The 15,593-nt window shown below is 51.4% G+C and overlaps 1 protein-coding gene across 1 annotated transcript in view; it reads left to right on the forward strand.

Moving 5' to 3' along the window:
- The window catches only part of LOC137344327 (uncharacterized), a 30,759-nt gene extending 15,983 nt beyond the window's left edge, over positions 1–14,776 (forward strand). The window contains exons 4-5 of the mRNA XM_068007189.1: positions 7,641–7,736; positions 12,880–14,776. Of these exons, the coding sequence (XP_067863290.1) occupies positions 7,641–7,736; positions 12,880–13,058 (275 nt within the window). The 3' untranslated portion in view covers positions 13,059–14,776. The remainder of the gene's footprint in view (positions 1–7,640; positions 7,737–12,879) is intronic.
- The last annotated feature ends 817 nt before the right edge of the window (positions 14,777–15,593 follow it).

The raw sequence follows: 15,593 nt of genomic DNA on the forward strand, positions 1-15,593 counted from the left end.
GTGGGGGGCCCCGGTGCCCGCTCGCCGGGCCTGTTTGGGGGGCCCCGGTGCCCGCTCGCCGGGCCTGTGTGGGGGGCCCCGGTGCCCGCTCGCCGGGCCTGTGTGTGGGGGGCCCCGGTGTCCGCTCGCCGGGCCCGTGTGGGGGCCCCGGTGTCCGCTCGCCGGGCCTGTGTGCGGGGGGCCCCGGTGCCCGCTCGCCGGGCCCGTGTGGGGGCCCCGGTGTCCGCTCACCGGGCCTGTGTGCGGGGGGCCCCGGTGCCCGCTCGCCGGGCCTGTGTGGGGGGGGCCCCGGTGCCCGCTCGCCGGGCCTGTGTGTGGGGGGCCCCGGTGTCCGCTCGCCGGGCCCGTGTGGGGGCCCCGGTGTCCGCTCGCCGGGCCTGTGTGCGGGGGGCCCCGGTGCCCGCTCGCCGGGCCCGTGTGGGGGCCCCGGTGTCCGCTCGCCGGGCCTGTGTGCGGGGGGCCCCGGTGCCCGCTCGCCGGGCCCGTGTGGGGGCCCCGGTGTCCGCTCGCCGGGCCTGTGTGCGGGGGGCCCCGGTGCCCGCTCGCCGGGCCTGTGTGTGGGGGGCCCTGGTGCCCGCTCGCCGGGCCTGTGTGTGGGGGGGCCCCGGTGTCCGCTCGCCGGGCCTGTGTGTGGGGGGCCCCGGTGCCCGCTCGCCGGGCCTGTGTGGGGGGCCCCGGTGCCCGCTCGCCGGGCCTGTGTGGGGCGGGGTTCGAACCCTACACCTTCTAACTCCGAGGCGGGAATACTCCCACTGAGCCCAAGGCTCGATCCGCCCGTTTCAAGTACTGATCACTGTGTGAAGATGCGCTTCCTGACGTCAGTCCTGAATTTGCCTTTTCCCAGTTTGTACCCGTGTCCCCTTGTCCTGCAGACATGGTTTAACTCTGTAGTGCTCAGGATGAATCTTTTCTATTCTGTTTCTATTTTATATACCTCCTATAAGGTCCCTTCTCATTTGCCTCCTTTCAAGGCCGAAGAGTCCGTGTTTTGCTTGTAACTCCTCCCTCTGACACTAGGGATCAACCTCAGGTCCTTCTCTGCCCTGTTTCCAGGGCTTGACTGCTCCTTGCTGCCTTGACGACCAGAACATTCCATTTGTGGGGGAGTCCAAAACTAGGGGCCATAAATATAAGATAGTCACTAATAAATCCAATAGGGAATTCAGGCGAAACTTCTTTACCCAGAGAGTGGTTAGAATTTGGAACTTGCTACCATATGGTGTAGTTGAGGCGAATAACATAGATGCATTTTAGGGGAAGCTAGATAAACACATGAGGGAGAAGGGGAATAGAAGGATATGCTGATAGTGTGGGAGGAGGCTCATGTGGAGCATAAACACTGGCATAGATCTCTTAGGCCGAGTAACCTGTTTCTGTGCTGAGGAGATGATGCAAGGTGTGGCCTGGTCAACTCCAGTACGACAGCCTCCAACTTGGGCAATGTAGCTCAGCATCCAGTTTTGCTTTGTTAATTCCTGACGCGCAGTGACTGGGTACAGCCAGTGTCATATCTGGTGCTCCCAGATCTCTTTGACCCCTTCCCCATATATAAAAGTGTGCAGCCCCCCCCCACTCAACTTCTTTGTTTCCAGTGTTAATGTAGTCAGCCCTGGATGTAGATGGTAGCCAGAATTGTTTAGCAAATTGATGACATAAAATGAACATAAAGTGCAGACCTCACCCGTGATGCTGTATCTATTAGTGCTCATGTTAAAAGACACTACCAAAATTAAATGTTAAAAGTAGTCAATAAATAGCCAGAACATTTTTGGGCATTTGGTTCCATGCCTGCAAAGATGGACTCTATACATGTATATTATAGATATGATATGATATAAAGGATATGGAGCAAAGTTATATCTGACACCATTAGCCCACAACACACACACTCACTCACCGTGAACCCATGTACACTATCAACGCCTACGTCTTTGCCTGGTAACGTATTCCACAATGTCTGCGAAGGAGGATGATCTTCATTTCAGACCTGTGTCGTCCAGTCTTTCAATCCGTTTGATATAAAGCCAGCCTTTGTTTCTACACTTGCTGAATCCAGATGCCTCTGTTGTAGCCAAACTTTTATCCCGTCAGTACAGTAAGGAGAGTCACTGCTATATAAGCTCACCAAGAGGGGAGAACATAAGAACATAAGAAATAGGAGCAGGAGTAGGCCAATCGGCCCCTCGAGCCTGCTCCGCCATTCAATAAGATCATGGCTGATCTGATCCTAACCTCAAATCTAAATTCATGTCCAATTTCCTGCCCGCTCCCCGTAACCCCTAATTCCCTTTACTTCTAGGAAACTGTCTATTTCTGTTTTAAATTTATTTAATGATGTAGATTCCACAGCTTCCTGGGGCAGCAAATTCCACAGACCTACTACCCTCTGAGTGAAGAAGTTTCTCCTCATCTCAGTTTTGAAAGAGCAGCCCCTTATTCTAAGATTATGCACCCTAGTTCTAGTTTCACCCATCCTTGGGAACATCCTTACCGCATCCACCCGATCAAGCCCCTTCACAATCTTATATGTTTCAATAAGATCGCCTCTCATTCTTCTGAACTCCAATGAGTAGAGTCCCAATTTACTCAACCTCTCCTCACATGTCCACCCCCTCATCCCCGGGATTAACCGAGTGAACCTTCTTTGTACTGCCTCGAGAGCAAGTATGTCTTTTCTTAAGTATGGAGACCAAAACTGTATGCAGTATTCCAGGTGTGGTCTCACCAATACCTTATATAACTGCAGCACTACCTCCCTGTTTTTATATTCTATCCCCCTAGCAATAAAAGCCAACATTCCGTTGGCCTTCTTGATCACCTGCTGCACCTTCATACTAACTTTTTGATTTTCTTGCACTAGGACCCCCAGATCCCTTTGTACTGCAGTACTTTCCAGTTTCTCGCCATTAAGATAATAACTTGCTCTCTGATTTTTCCTGCCAAAGTGCACAACCTCACATTTTCCAATATTGTATTGCATCTGCCAAATCTCCACCCACTCACCCAGCCTGTCTATATCCCCTTGTAGGTTTTTTATGTCCTCCTCACTCTCTACTTTCCCTCCCATCTTTGTATCGTCGGCAAACTTTGATATGTTACACTCGGTCCCCTCCTCCAAATCGTTAATATAGATTGTAAAGAGTTGGGGACCCAGCACCGACCCCTGCGGAACACCACTGGCTACTAGTTGCCAGTCCGAGAATGAACCATTTATCCCAACTCTCTGCTTCCTGTTAGATAACCAATCCTCCACCCATGCCAGAATATTACCCCCAATCCAGTGATTCTTTATCTTGAGCAATAATCTTTTATGTGGCACCTTGTCGAATGCCTTCTGGAAGTCTAAATACACTACGTCCACTGGTTCCCCTTTATCCACCCTGTACATTATGTCCTCAAAGAACTCAAGCAAATTTGTCAGACATGACTTCCCCTTTATAAAGCCATGCTGACTTTGTCCTATTAAATTATGTTTATCCAAATGTTCCACTACTGTCTCCTTAATAATAGACTCCAAAATTTTACCCACCACAGATGTTAGGCTAACTGGTCTATAATTTCCAGCCTTCTGCCTACTACCCTTTTTAAATAAGGGTGTTACATTAGCAGTTTTCCAATCTGCTGAGTCCAGAGAATTTTGGAAAATTATTACCAAAGCATTCACAATCCCTACTGCCACTTCCCTCAAGACCCTGGGATGTAAGCCATCAGGTCCAGGGGATTTATCCGCCTTGAGTCCCATTAATTTACTGAGTACCAATTCCTTAGTGATTTTAATCATATTTAGCTCCTCCCCCCCGAGAGTCCCCTGTTTGTCCACTGTTGGGATATTCTTAGTGTCCTCTACCGTAAACACTGAAACAAAATATTTGTTCAGCATTTTTGCCATCTCCATGCTTCCCACCATTAATTTCCCGGTCTCATCTTCTAAGGGACCTACGTTTGCCTTAGCCACCCTTTTTCTTTTTATATAACTGTAGAAACTCTTGGTATCTGTTTTTATATTTTTTGCTAATTTATTTTCATAATCTATCTTCTCATTCTTAATCAATCCTTTAGTTACTTTTTGCTGTCTTTTGAAGACTTCCCAATCTTCTATCCTCCCACTAGGTTTGGCTACCTTATGTCCTTGTTTTTAGTCGGATACTATCCTTAATTTCTTTACTTAGCCACGGATGGCTGTCATTTCTTTTACACCTTTTTTTCCTCAGTGGAATGATTTTTTGAAGGTTGTAAAATAACTCCTTAAATGAACACTACTGCTCATGTACCGTCTTACCCTTTAATCTATTTTCCCAGTCCACTTTAATCAATTCTGCTCTCATAGCATCATAGTCTCCTTTATTCAAGCTCAGTACGCTTGTTTGAGAACCAACCTTCTCACCCTCGAATTGGATATGGAATGTAACCAGGACCAGGTCCAAGGTTGCTTGCCCCCTTGTAGGATCAGTTACATACTGCTCAAGAAATCCATCCCTAATACACTCAATAAACTCTTCCTCAAGGCTGCCCTGCCCAATTTGATTTGTCCAGTTAATATGATAGTTAAAATCCCCCATAATTATAGCTGTTCCCTTATTACATGCCCCGACTATTTCCTGATTAATACTTCTTCCAGCAGAGTTGCAACTATTAGGAGACCTATATACTACACCCACTCGTGTTTTTTTCCCCTTATTATTCCTTATCTCTACCCAAACTGTTTCATTGTCCTGATCCTTTGTCCCAATATCATTTCTCTGTATTAGTGATTCCTTCCTTTATTAAAATAGCCACCCACCTCCCCTTCCTTCCTGCCTGTCCTTCCTGATTGTTAAATACCCTGGCATATTTAATTCCCAGTCGTTGTCACCCTGCAGACATGTTTCTGTAATGGCCACAAGATCATACCCATACGTAGTTATTTGTGCATTTAACTCATCCATTTTGTTACGAATGCTACGTGCATTCAGATAAAGAACTTTCAAATATGTTTTGTGACACTTAGTTCCTGCTTTCTCCTTTTTTAACACTTTACCTTTTACTCCATACCTTCTGTCCCTTCCTGACACGCTTTCCTCTGTCTCCCTGCTCAGGTTCCTAACCCCTTGCCACAGCTTTGATGCTGGGTTAATCGCCTTACGCCTTCTAGTTTTTATTTTATCTGTCGTGCCTAAAGTACACTTTCTTTCCGCTGCTCTACGCTTTTCCCGGTCACTTGTTCTTGAACAACTGTTTGTACTATTTGTATTGTAACATTTCCCCTGGGTCTTCCCCTCTCTTGCAGCTCTCAACTTTATTCTCTTCTGACTCCCCGCTCAGGTTCCCATCCCCCTGCCACTCTAGTTTAAACCTTCCCCAACAGCACTAGCAAACACCCCCGCGAGGACATTGGTCCCGGTCCTGCTCTGGTGTAACCCATCACGCTTGTACCAGTCCCAATGTCCCAGGAATCTAAATCCCTCCCTCCTACACCATCCCTGCAGCCACGCATTCATCCTGTCTATTCTCCTGTTCCTATACTCACTAGCACGTGGCACCGGTAGTAATCCTGAGATCACTACCTTTGAAGTCCTGCTTTTTAATTTATCTCCTAACTCCTTAAATTCACCTTGCAGGACCTCATCCCTTTTTTCACCTATGTCGTTGGTTCCAATATGGACCACGACTACTGGCTGTTCACCCTCCCCCTCCAGAATGCCCTGCAGCCGCTCCGTGACATCCTTGACCCTAGCACCAGGGAGGCAACGTACCATCCTGGAGTCACGTTTGCGGCCGCAGAAACGCCTATCTGTTCCCCTTACAATTGAATCCCCTATCACTATAGCCCTGCCACTCTTCTTCCTCCCCTCCTGTGCAGCAGAGCCACCCGTGGTGCCCGGAACCTGGCTCTTGCTGCTTTCCCCTGATAAGCCATCTCCCCCAACAGTATCTAAAGCAGAATATCTGTTTGAGAGGGAGATGGCCCTTGGGGACTCCTGCTCGACCTGCCGAGTCCTTTTACTCTGCCTGGCGGTCACCCATTTCCTTTCTGCCTGCGTAATCTTTACCTGCGGTGTGACCACCTCACTGAACGTGCTATCCACAATAGTCTCAGCATTGCGGATGCTCCACAGTGAATCCACCCGCAGCTCCAGCTCCGAAATACGGTTAGCCAGTAGCTGCAGCTGGACACACTTCCTGCACACATGGTCTCCAGGGACACTGGTAGTGTCCATGACTTCCCACATAGTGCAGGAGGAGCATATCACGGCATCCAACATCTGGAACCTGAGGGGTGCTCCATGGTTGGTTCTATGGAAGGGAAACTGTCTCAACATCTGCTGGTCTGGATTCTTAGAGTTACCAATCTTACATTTTTCTCCATCATTTAATGGCCACCTCACTATTTTCCATTTGGAGTACTGTTGTATTCCCATGTCTACAGGGGTGGGTGCAGCCTCTGGGCCCCAGCTGTCTACAGGGGTGGGTGAAGCCTCTGGCCCCAGCTGTCTACAGGGGTGGGTGAAGCCTCTGGCCCCAGCTGACAGAACAGCAGCTGGAGATTAAGGGTAGTAGGAATGTTCACTGAACTCCAGTAATTGGCATGGCTCGAAGGCCGACCATCCCAGGATGACCAAACCCCTTACTCGATTATTAATGGCGGAAGTGCCTTGAGCTGTGGAAGCTGCGGGATCAGTTAAATTATGTCTTTGCTTCCCTGCTGAAGGATGCTTGGGAAAAATAGTAGTTTTGTTTTAAATGCTGCATTGGAGCTGGAGTAATAATTGGACTGTGAGTTATATAGGAACAGGGGGAGGCCATTCAGCCCCTCAAGCCTGTTCCACCATTCAATTTGATCATGGCTGATCTGAGCCTCAACTCCGTTTACCCACCTTCGTTCATACCCCTTGATACCCTTGAATAGCAAAAATCTCTCTCTCTGTCTGGAAAGCTCCAACTGACCCACAGCCTTTTGGGGTAGAGAGTTCCAGATTTCCACTACCCCTTGTGTGGAAAGTGCTTCCAGATTTCACCCCTTAATGGCCTAGCTCTAATTAAAGATTATGCCCCCTTGTTCTGGATTCCCCACCAGAGGAAATATTTTCTCTGTATTTACCCTATCAAATCTTTTAATTATCTTAAACACCTCGATTTAGATCATCGCTCAACCTTCTAAACTCGAGAGACTACAAACAGTGCTGTATCTACTGTGATACTCTTCCATTAGTCTTTTTGATTACTCTTTGTACCTGTGCACTATTTCAGTGGTTTGTGTGACTGGTATCTGGGCGTCTGGACACAGATTGCTGAAAGTGGAGTGAGTTTCCCCTGGAATCACCCCTGTGCTGTTCTCCATCTTCTGGTACAGCTGACAGGAGCTGAATGGAGGCTCGAGGCACTAAAATGATGCCCATTGGGAAACATATCCTTGGGCCTGTTCCTTCAGAGGAGCCCTGGTTGCATTGCATTGGCAGAGGCCTGGGAGCAGGTTGCCTGCCTGTGTTATCAGTTGATGAAGTGGGGAGACCAGTGAAAGGAGAGAAGAAACGTTCGAAATAATGTCACCACCGCACCCCTGTCCAACACCTCCCCCCACCCCCCCCCCCAGCAAGCGGAACCTGTGGAGGGGGACGGGTTTCAGTTCTTACTCAAACTATTTCTTTCCCTTGTTTGTTTAGTGTTGCCAACTGTGAGTGGCCAGAAGACGGGTGTCCCTGGCACCTTTGCCAGTTTGGCCATGTACTCCGTGCCTCGTGCGGCGCCTGTGGTCAGAGGTAAGGGCTGGACTCTTTGCAACTGGTTCATTTGCATTTCTTGTGAGCTTATTTTTCACGTTCTGTTCCGTTGGCTCGTTTCACGCACTCTGCAGTAACCCTTTACTGAGGGTATACTGGGGGACATGTCTTGCACGTTCAGGGAGGGGTGAGGGAGTGCTGAAATCAGTTCTGTTTTTCTGCTCTATTTTCCTTCCCCCTGTTCAATCTCTGGTAAGGAGCCCCCAGGTTACACGGATGGTCCAGCTGGCATTAAGAGGTCTACATTTGCTGAATCACAGGGAGAGACCCGTACTGGGTGTGAACATAGTTCCCCTTTTTTTTTAGGTGGGGGGCAAGGCATGTGATTTTACAGAATGGATAGAGTCCACGTGGTTAGTACTGTGCAGCTCCCTTCGAGGTGAGGTCCAAACCCAGCGATCTCTGGTGGGTGATGTCTTGTGCCTCTTATTCTGGACACAGCAGTAGCTTCGAAGTGTCCCAGGGTACTGTTTGAGCTGCCCCCCTAGATCCTTTTGAGCTGTCTGCCCTTTGTCTCCCCCCTCTCTTTCCCCTCACTCTGAGTTGTAGCCTTTTGATTTGAATTGATCCAACTGAAGGCATGAGGGACTCCCAGAAGAGCAGGCCTTGTCTTTGGGAAGAGCCAAACTCTTCCAAGCCCATCAAACCTGCTGCTGGACAAATGCCGTGGTCGTGCGGCCCCTCCAATTCCACGGTACTGCGGATACCCGGCACAATGCCGAGTTGAGATTGTATCTGATGCCTTGAAGGTGGGAAGGATTCCACTTACCTGATCGTTCCCACTGGGGAAAGAAGGACTTTTGAGCCTGCAGCTGCTGATCGCTTCTAGGAGGTTACCTCGATCAGCTGCTGTTTAAGGATGGTCCATGATTTATCGACTGATCCATGCACTCTTAAGAGTAAATCGTTTCTCTGTAGAATTTTAAAACATTGAAGACTATGTTGTGTTGGATTCTGGTGCTGTTTGGGAAGGTGTATAAAATACCCTGCCACAGTAAGTTATAAGTTTTTTCCCCCTCTTCTCCCAGAGTAAAGGGATGGTACCTTGCTATCCCAAAGGCTTATCTCTAGGTTTGATCACTAAGAACTTTGAGGTTCGTTGGATTGCTGGGTGACTCTGTGTGAACGGCTTGTAATGGCCAGAGCTGAGGGGTAAACTGCCTGTCTGTCTCCCCTCTTGTGTCCTGACAAAAGCAGGAAAGTGAAAGATTTCTCCACGGTGATGTCAGCGTGGCTGGGTGGGTCGCACTCTCACCTCTGAGTCAGAAGGTCGTGGGTTCGAGTCCCACTCCAGAGACTTGAGCCCATAATCTAAGCTGACATTTCAGCGCAGTACTGAGGGAGTGCTGCACTCTCCGAGGTACAGTTTTTCAGATGAGACATTAAACTGAGGCCCCATCTGCCCGCTCAGGTGGACGTAAAAGATCACGGCACTATTTCGGAGAGGAGCAGGGGAGTTCTGGAGTTCCCGGTGTCCTGGCTGATATTTATCCCCCAACCATCTCCTAAAATGGAAAATAAATCAGATCATCTAATAATTTATTCCATTGCTACGTTTCCTACATTACAACAGTGACTACACTTCAAAATTATTTAATTGGCAGTAAAGAGCTTTAGGACGTTCTGAGTCTGTGAAAGATGCTATATAAATGTAAGTTTATTCTTTACTTTAGGGTTGTGCTAAATTCCAAGCAATGAATAATTAAAACTCTGAAGTACAGACTGATGACCTGAGCCGAGTACAATACTTGTTACAACTGAAGTTGCAGAGTTTGAACTTGGTGAGAAAGGAGGAACTTTGCACCAGTCTAAAAACCTTTAAAACTGATGTTGAGACTAAAATTAAATGTGGGCTAGGTAAATAAGCCAGCTGCTGTAAACTGTAATCTGCTTTGAAGTATATGATTCATTAAAGCAGATGTTTTTAAAATAAAAAATTGAAAGACCTCTTGCAGCTTCCATTGGATTGGTTTGGTGAGAAAGCAATGGTTAGGGACTGGGTTCCACCTACCCTTGGCTGGTTCTGGTACTAAATGGTGATTCCAGCAATTGGGCATTGGCTACAGTCAACACTGTCTATAAAACCTGACAACTCTTCCCAAACTAATCCGCAGTGTGTCCCATTGTCAAAGCTTTCTCATTGGTGCCCTTGGGCTGCCTGCTGTGGGTGTGCACCGTTACTGCCCTCTCCTCGCACTGAGTGGGCCTTTGGTTATTCAACAACAACAACAACAACTTGCATTTATATAGCGCCTTTAACGTAAAACGTCCCAAGGTGCTTCATTGGAGCGATTTTTCAAACTTTGACACCGAGCCACCTGAGATATTGGGACCGGTGACCAAAAGCTTGGTCAAAGAGATGGGTTTTAAGGAGCGTCTTAAAGGAGGAGAGAGGTAGGGAGGCAGAGAGGTTTAGGGAGGGAATTCCAGAGCTTAGGGCCGAGGCAGCTGAAGGCACGACCACCAGTGGTGGGGTAATTAAAATCGGGGATACGTAAGAGGCAAGAATTGGAGGAGTGCAGAGATCTCGGAGGGTTGTAGGGCTGGAGGAGGCTACAGGGATAGGGAGAAGCGAGGCCGTGGAGGGATTTGAAAACAAGGGTGAGAATTTTAAAATTGAGGCGCTCCCTGACCGGGAGCCAATGTAGGTCAGCGAGCACAGGGGTGATGGGAGAACGGGACTTGGTGCGAGTTAGGATACGGGCAGCAGAGTTTTGGATGAGCTCAAGTTTATGGAGGGTGGAAGATGGGAGGCCGGCCAGGAGAGCATTGGAATAATCGAGCCTAGAGGTAGCAAAGGCATGGATGGGGGTTTCAGCAGCAGATGAGTTCAGGCGGGGCGGAGACGGGCGACGTAACGGAGGTGGAAGTAGGCGGTGTTGGTGATGGAGTGGATATGGGGTCGGGAGCTCACCTTGGGGTCAAATAGGACGCCAAGGTTGTGAACGGTCTGGTTCAGCCTCAGACAGTGGCCAGGGAGAGGGATGGAGTCAGTGGCCAGGGAATGGAGTTTGCGGCAGAGACCAAAGACAATGGCTTTGGTTCTCCCAATATTTAGTTGGAGGAAATTTTTGCTCATCCAGTACTGGATGTCGGACAAGCAGTGTGACAAATGAGAGACAGTGGAGGGGTCGAGAGAGGTGGTGGTGAGGTAGAGCTGGGTGTCGTCAGCGTACATGTGGAATCTGACGTGTTTTCGGATGATGTCGTCGAGGGGCAGCATGTCGATGAGAAATAGGTGGGGACCAAGGATAGATCCTTGGGGGACTCCAGAGGTAACGGTGTGGGAACGGGAAGAGAAGCCTTTGCAGGTGACTCTCTGGCTACGAGTAGATAGATAGGAATGGAACCAGGTGAGCACAGTCCCACCCAGCTGGACGACAGAGGAGAAGTTCCGACGTTGGGGGGGAGGGGGCGGCCCGTTCCGATGTTGGGGGGGGGAGGGGGCGGCCCGTTCCGATGTTGGGGGGGGGGAGGGGGCGGCCCGTTCCGATGTTGGGGGGGGGAGGGGACGGCCCGTTCCGATGTTGGGGGGGGGGAGGGGGCGGCCCGTTCCGATGTTGGGGGGGGGGGAGGGGGCGGCCCGTTCCGATGTTGGGGGGGGGGAGGGGGCGGCCCGTTCCGATGTTGGGGGGGGGGAGGGGGCGGCCCGTTCCGATGTTGGGGGGGGGAGGGGGCGGCCCGTTCCGATGTTGGGGGGGGGGGAGGGGGCGGCCCGTTCCGATGTTGGGGGGGGGGGGGGAGGGGACGGCCCGTTCCGATGTTGGGGGGGGGGGGGAGGGGGCGGCCCGTTCCGATGTTGGGGGGGGGGGGAGGGGACGGCCCGTTCCGATGTTGGGGGGGGGGGAGAGGGGACGGCCCGTTCCGATGTTGGGGGGGGGAGGGCGCGGCCCGTTCCGATGGGGGGGGGGGGGAGGGCGCGGCCCGTTCCGATGTTTGGGGGGGGGGAGGGGACGGCCCGTTCCGATGGTGGGGGTGGGGGCGGCCCGTTCCGATGTTGGGGGGGGGGGGAGGGGGCGGCCCGTTCCGATGTTGGGGGGGGGGGGAGTGGGCGGCCCGTTCCGATGTTGGGGGGGGGGGGGAGGGGACGGCCCGTTCCGATGTTGGGGGGGGCGGCCCGTTCCGATGGTGGGGGTGGGGGCGGCCCGTTCCGATGCTGGGGGGGGGAGGGCGCGGCCCGTTCCGATGTTGGGGGGGGGAGGGCGCGGCCCGTTCCGATGTTGGGGGGGGGGAGGGCGCGGCCCGTTCCGATGTTGGGGGGGGGGGGAGGGCGCGGCCCGTTCCGATGTTGGGGGGGGGAGGGGGCGGCCCGTTCTGATGTTGGGGGGGGGGAGGGCGCGGCCCGTTCCGATGTTGGGGGGGGGGGGAGGGCGCGGCCCGTTCCGATGTTGGGGGGGGGAGGGGGCGGCCCGTTCTGATGTTGGGGGGGGGGAGGGGGCGGCCCGTTCCGATGTTGGGGGGGGGGAGGGGGCGGCCCGTTCCGATGTTGGGGGGGGGGCGGGGAGGGGGCGGCCCGTTCCGATGTTGGGGGGGGGGAGGGCGCGGCCCGTTCCGATGTTGGTGGGGGGAGGGGGCGGCCCGTTCTGATGTTGGGGGGGTGGGGGGGGAGGGGGCGGCCCGTTCTGATGTTGGGGGGGGGGGCGGAGGGGGCGGCCCGTTCTGATGTTGGGGGGGGGGGGGGGAGGGGGCGGCCCGTTCTGATGTTGGGGGGGGGGGGGGGGAGGGGGCGGCCCGTTCCGATGTTGGGGGGGGGGAGGGGGCGGCCCGTTCCGATGTTGGGGGGGGGGGGGAGGGGGCGGCCCGTTCTGATGGGGGCGGGAGGTTTGTGGTTTCACCTGGGTGTGTCTGGGTTATCTGTTTTGGTTCTGGAAAGTTGGGACCACCCATCTTGAGTCTCTGACGTGTGGATTTTGTGTGACACTGAAGAACGTGCCTGGGATTGTCCATCATAAGGGTGACTGCATGAATACTGCACTGGAAGGGCACGAGCCATGATGGCTGAACCTGGAAGGAAGACTGTCTTGTGTGTCATGCTCTGTCTACATGTTTTTGCTGATAGTCTTTCTGCAGCCACACACAACTTGGGAGCACGTTTTGGGTCAATCCTGTTTTCTGCCTTTAGTACTCACCTGGTTCCTGGGCACTTGGCCACCCGTCCACACTTGGCCACCTCTCTTCAGACGCTGCAGTGACCCAGGCCCGGTCATTATTACTTTGAGCCGAGCTGGACTCCTTGCTGCAGCCCCTGGATCTCCACAACGCACTTTGGATGACCAATTATTGATGATGGATCTGGACTAGACATTGGGGGGAAAAATCCCCAAGAAACTACGCAAGATCATCATACAAAGCAAGATAAAAGCAGTTACAGCCAAGAAACCATTTATAGCCGTGGGAAACTGACCTTGGAGCCCATTTCCCATTGAAGCATCCATTGCTTCTTGCCCAACTTTGTCAATAACCGAGGAGCATCCTTTCTCATATCTGTGGTCAAATGGCAACTGACTGCTGCATTCTGGGTGTCCCGTGTAAGGCGTGTATTGAACCAAAACAATGAGTGCAACTGACCTAATTTTCATTGCACGTGCTCTGTCTCACGAACCCTGTAGGTGCCACTTTCGTAGTTCTGGTTCCTTTTGGGTGTGAATGGTCCTATTGGCCAGAAGTGAAGGACAGGGTGGTAATGAGCTTGAAAAGGCAGCCCATCTGGGTGAACTATGGCTCTTCCCACTGAGGATGTCTTCGAGCATCTGGGATAGTGGGAAAGGCTCCTGATATCTCCATTATTGGCTGTTACTGATCTAGATAAGAATCAACTGTTCCAGATTCTTCTGTGTAAGTTTCCAGGCTGAGGGTAGAAACCTCCGCCTGTTCCAGGATTTCCCCACTCCCTCTGCACTGGCGCTCGACTCCTGTTTGATGTGTCCGCAATAATCTGGCTGGTAGTTGATTTTTTAAAAAAAAAGTGAAGTAAAGAGTAACTCAGTATCTTGCGGTTTAAGAAAAATAGAAGGGAAACTTCTCAGTCATTTCCAGAAAGAGTTTTTTTTGGTGGAGAAAAATGGCCCCTTTTTAAGGGGGAGGAAGGAATTTACAGCCCAGTGTGTTTATAGCTCTGACTGTGAAGAAAATACCTGATCAGAACCTTTCCTGTAGAGTGCCTGGAGTACTTTGTGGCCCTGGTTTTAATTTGCAGTTGTGTGGGTGCTTCTCAGACCCTCGCTGCGCTACAGTCTTTGAGTTCAGGTAGTGGGTGCAATACTTTTGTTCTGGTTCTTGCTGTCACCTGAATCTCGAGACTGTTTGTCTCGTGTCGGGTGCGTTGTGTCTGCCGTATCCTGGCAGGGGCGCTGTGTGTGCGTGTTTTTGTCGGGTGGAGATGATGGCGTTCACTTGAGGCGTTAATTCCCACCTCTTAGATTCTCTGCCAGTGCCGCACCACACAGGAGACCGTATCGGGCAGCTTCCCCCCCCAGGCCCCTGCCTCTGCTCCTCTGACCCTGTTGCCCGAGGTGACTGATGTGACCTTTACCCCCACTCCCTGTGGGCTAAACCCTCAGCTCGAGCATCCCTTAATGAGTTGTGTGAACTTGCCCTGTGGTGAATCAGACGTGAAGCTGTGTCCTACTGGACAGTATCTCAACGCATCGGCATTTGGATGTGCTGTACCTCTGGTTAATGGGCCGTTCCCTCTGTCACACGGCGATGCTCATTGTTAAACAGTGTTAACACCTTCAACATGAATTTAATATTGTACGTGATAATTAATATATTAAAGGCACTGGTCCAATCTTGGTTACAATAATTGATAAACCTATATAGACTTTTGGACTTGGTTTGTCTGAACTATGATTGGATCATTGCTGTATATTATTGGCTGTTTTCCAGTCCTGTAGCTTTAGTGAATCTGGTTGCCACGGTGACTCGGCCAAAAGTGTCAACTTTTGCAATCTCAGTGTAACTAATTAATTGATCTTTTTGTACAGTAACTTTTTTATTCTGGCTGTATATTAAAGCACTAACACTGCAAGTTCACCTGTCTCGACTCTTTTTCTCCCCTTGTCCAGCCTCTTCTGATCTACATCCACGACTCTTCTGACGCCCTCCGCCACTTTAACAGATTCCAGTTCCCCGACCCTAATTGTCTCCTTTTCACCGTGGACGCCCAGTCCCTCCACACCTCCATCCCCCTCCAGGACGGCCTGCGGGCCCTCCGCTTCTTCCTTGAGCGGAGGCCCAACCAGTCCCCATCCACCATCACTGTTAAATCTTCAACTTCTTCCAGTTCTGACGAAAGGTCATTGACCTGAGACGTTATCTCTGTTTCTCTCCCCACGGAGGCTGCCTGACTTGCTGAGTATTTCCAGCATTTTGTGTTTTTATTTCACCTCGCTGTGTTCGGTCTCTTTAGCAGACTAGAGTTAGGGTAAGGACCTCCGATCATAAATTCTTCAGTTTCAACCTGTTTCTTGCCATTGAGCCCATCTCAGTGAGGGATTGAGGGCTGAGATTAACTTGGTCCTGAACTATTAGGATCTTTTCTAATATCCAGTCACCAGGTGCACTCTGGGTGACACACTCGTGTAACGTGACTGGTGCTTGTGAGCTGGCAGTCACCAGGTGACGTGTTTTCAGTGTCATAGAATCATAGAAGTTTACAACATGGAAACAGGCCCTTCGGCCCAACATGTCCATGTCGCCCAGTTTATACCACTAAGCTAGTCCCAATTTCCTGCACTTGGCCCATATCCCTCTATACCCATCTTACCCATGTAACTGTCCAAATGCTTTTTAAAAGACAAAATTGTACCCGCCTCTACTACTGCCTCTGGCAGC

The sequence above is a fragment of the Heptranchias perlo genome, chromosome 27, assembly GCF_035084215.1.
Source record: "Heptranchias perlo isolate sHepPer1 chromosome 27, sHepPer1.hap1, whole genome shotgun sequence".
Lineage (NCBI taxonomy): Eukaryota > Metazoa > Chordata > Chondrichthyes > Hexanchiformes > Hexanchidae > Heptranchias > Heptranchias perlo.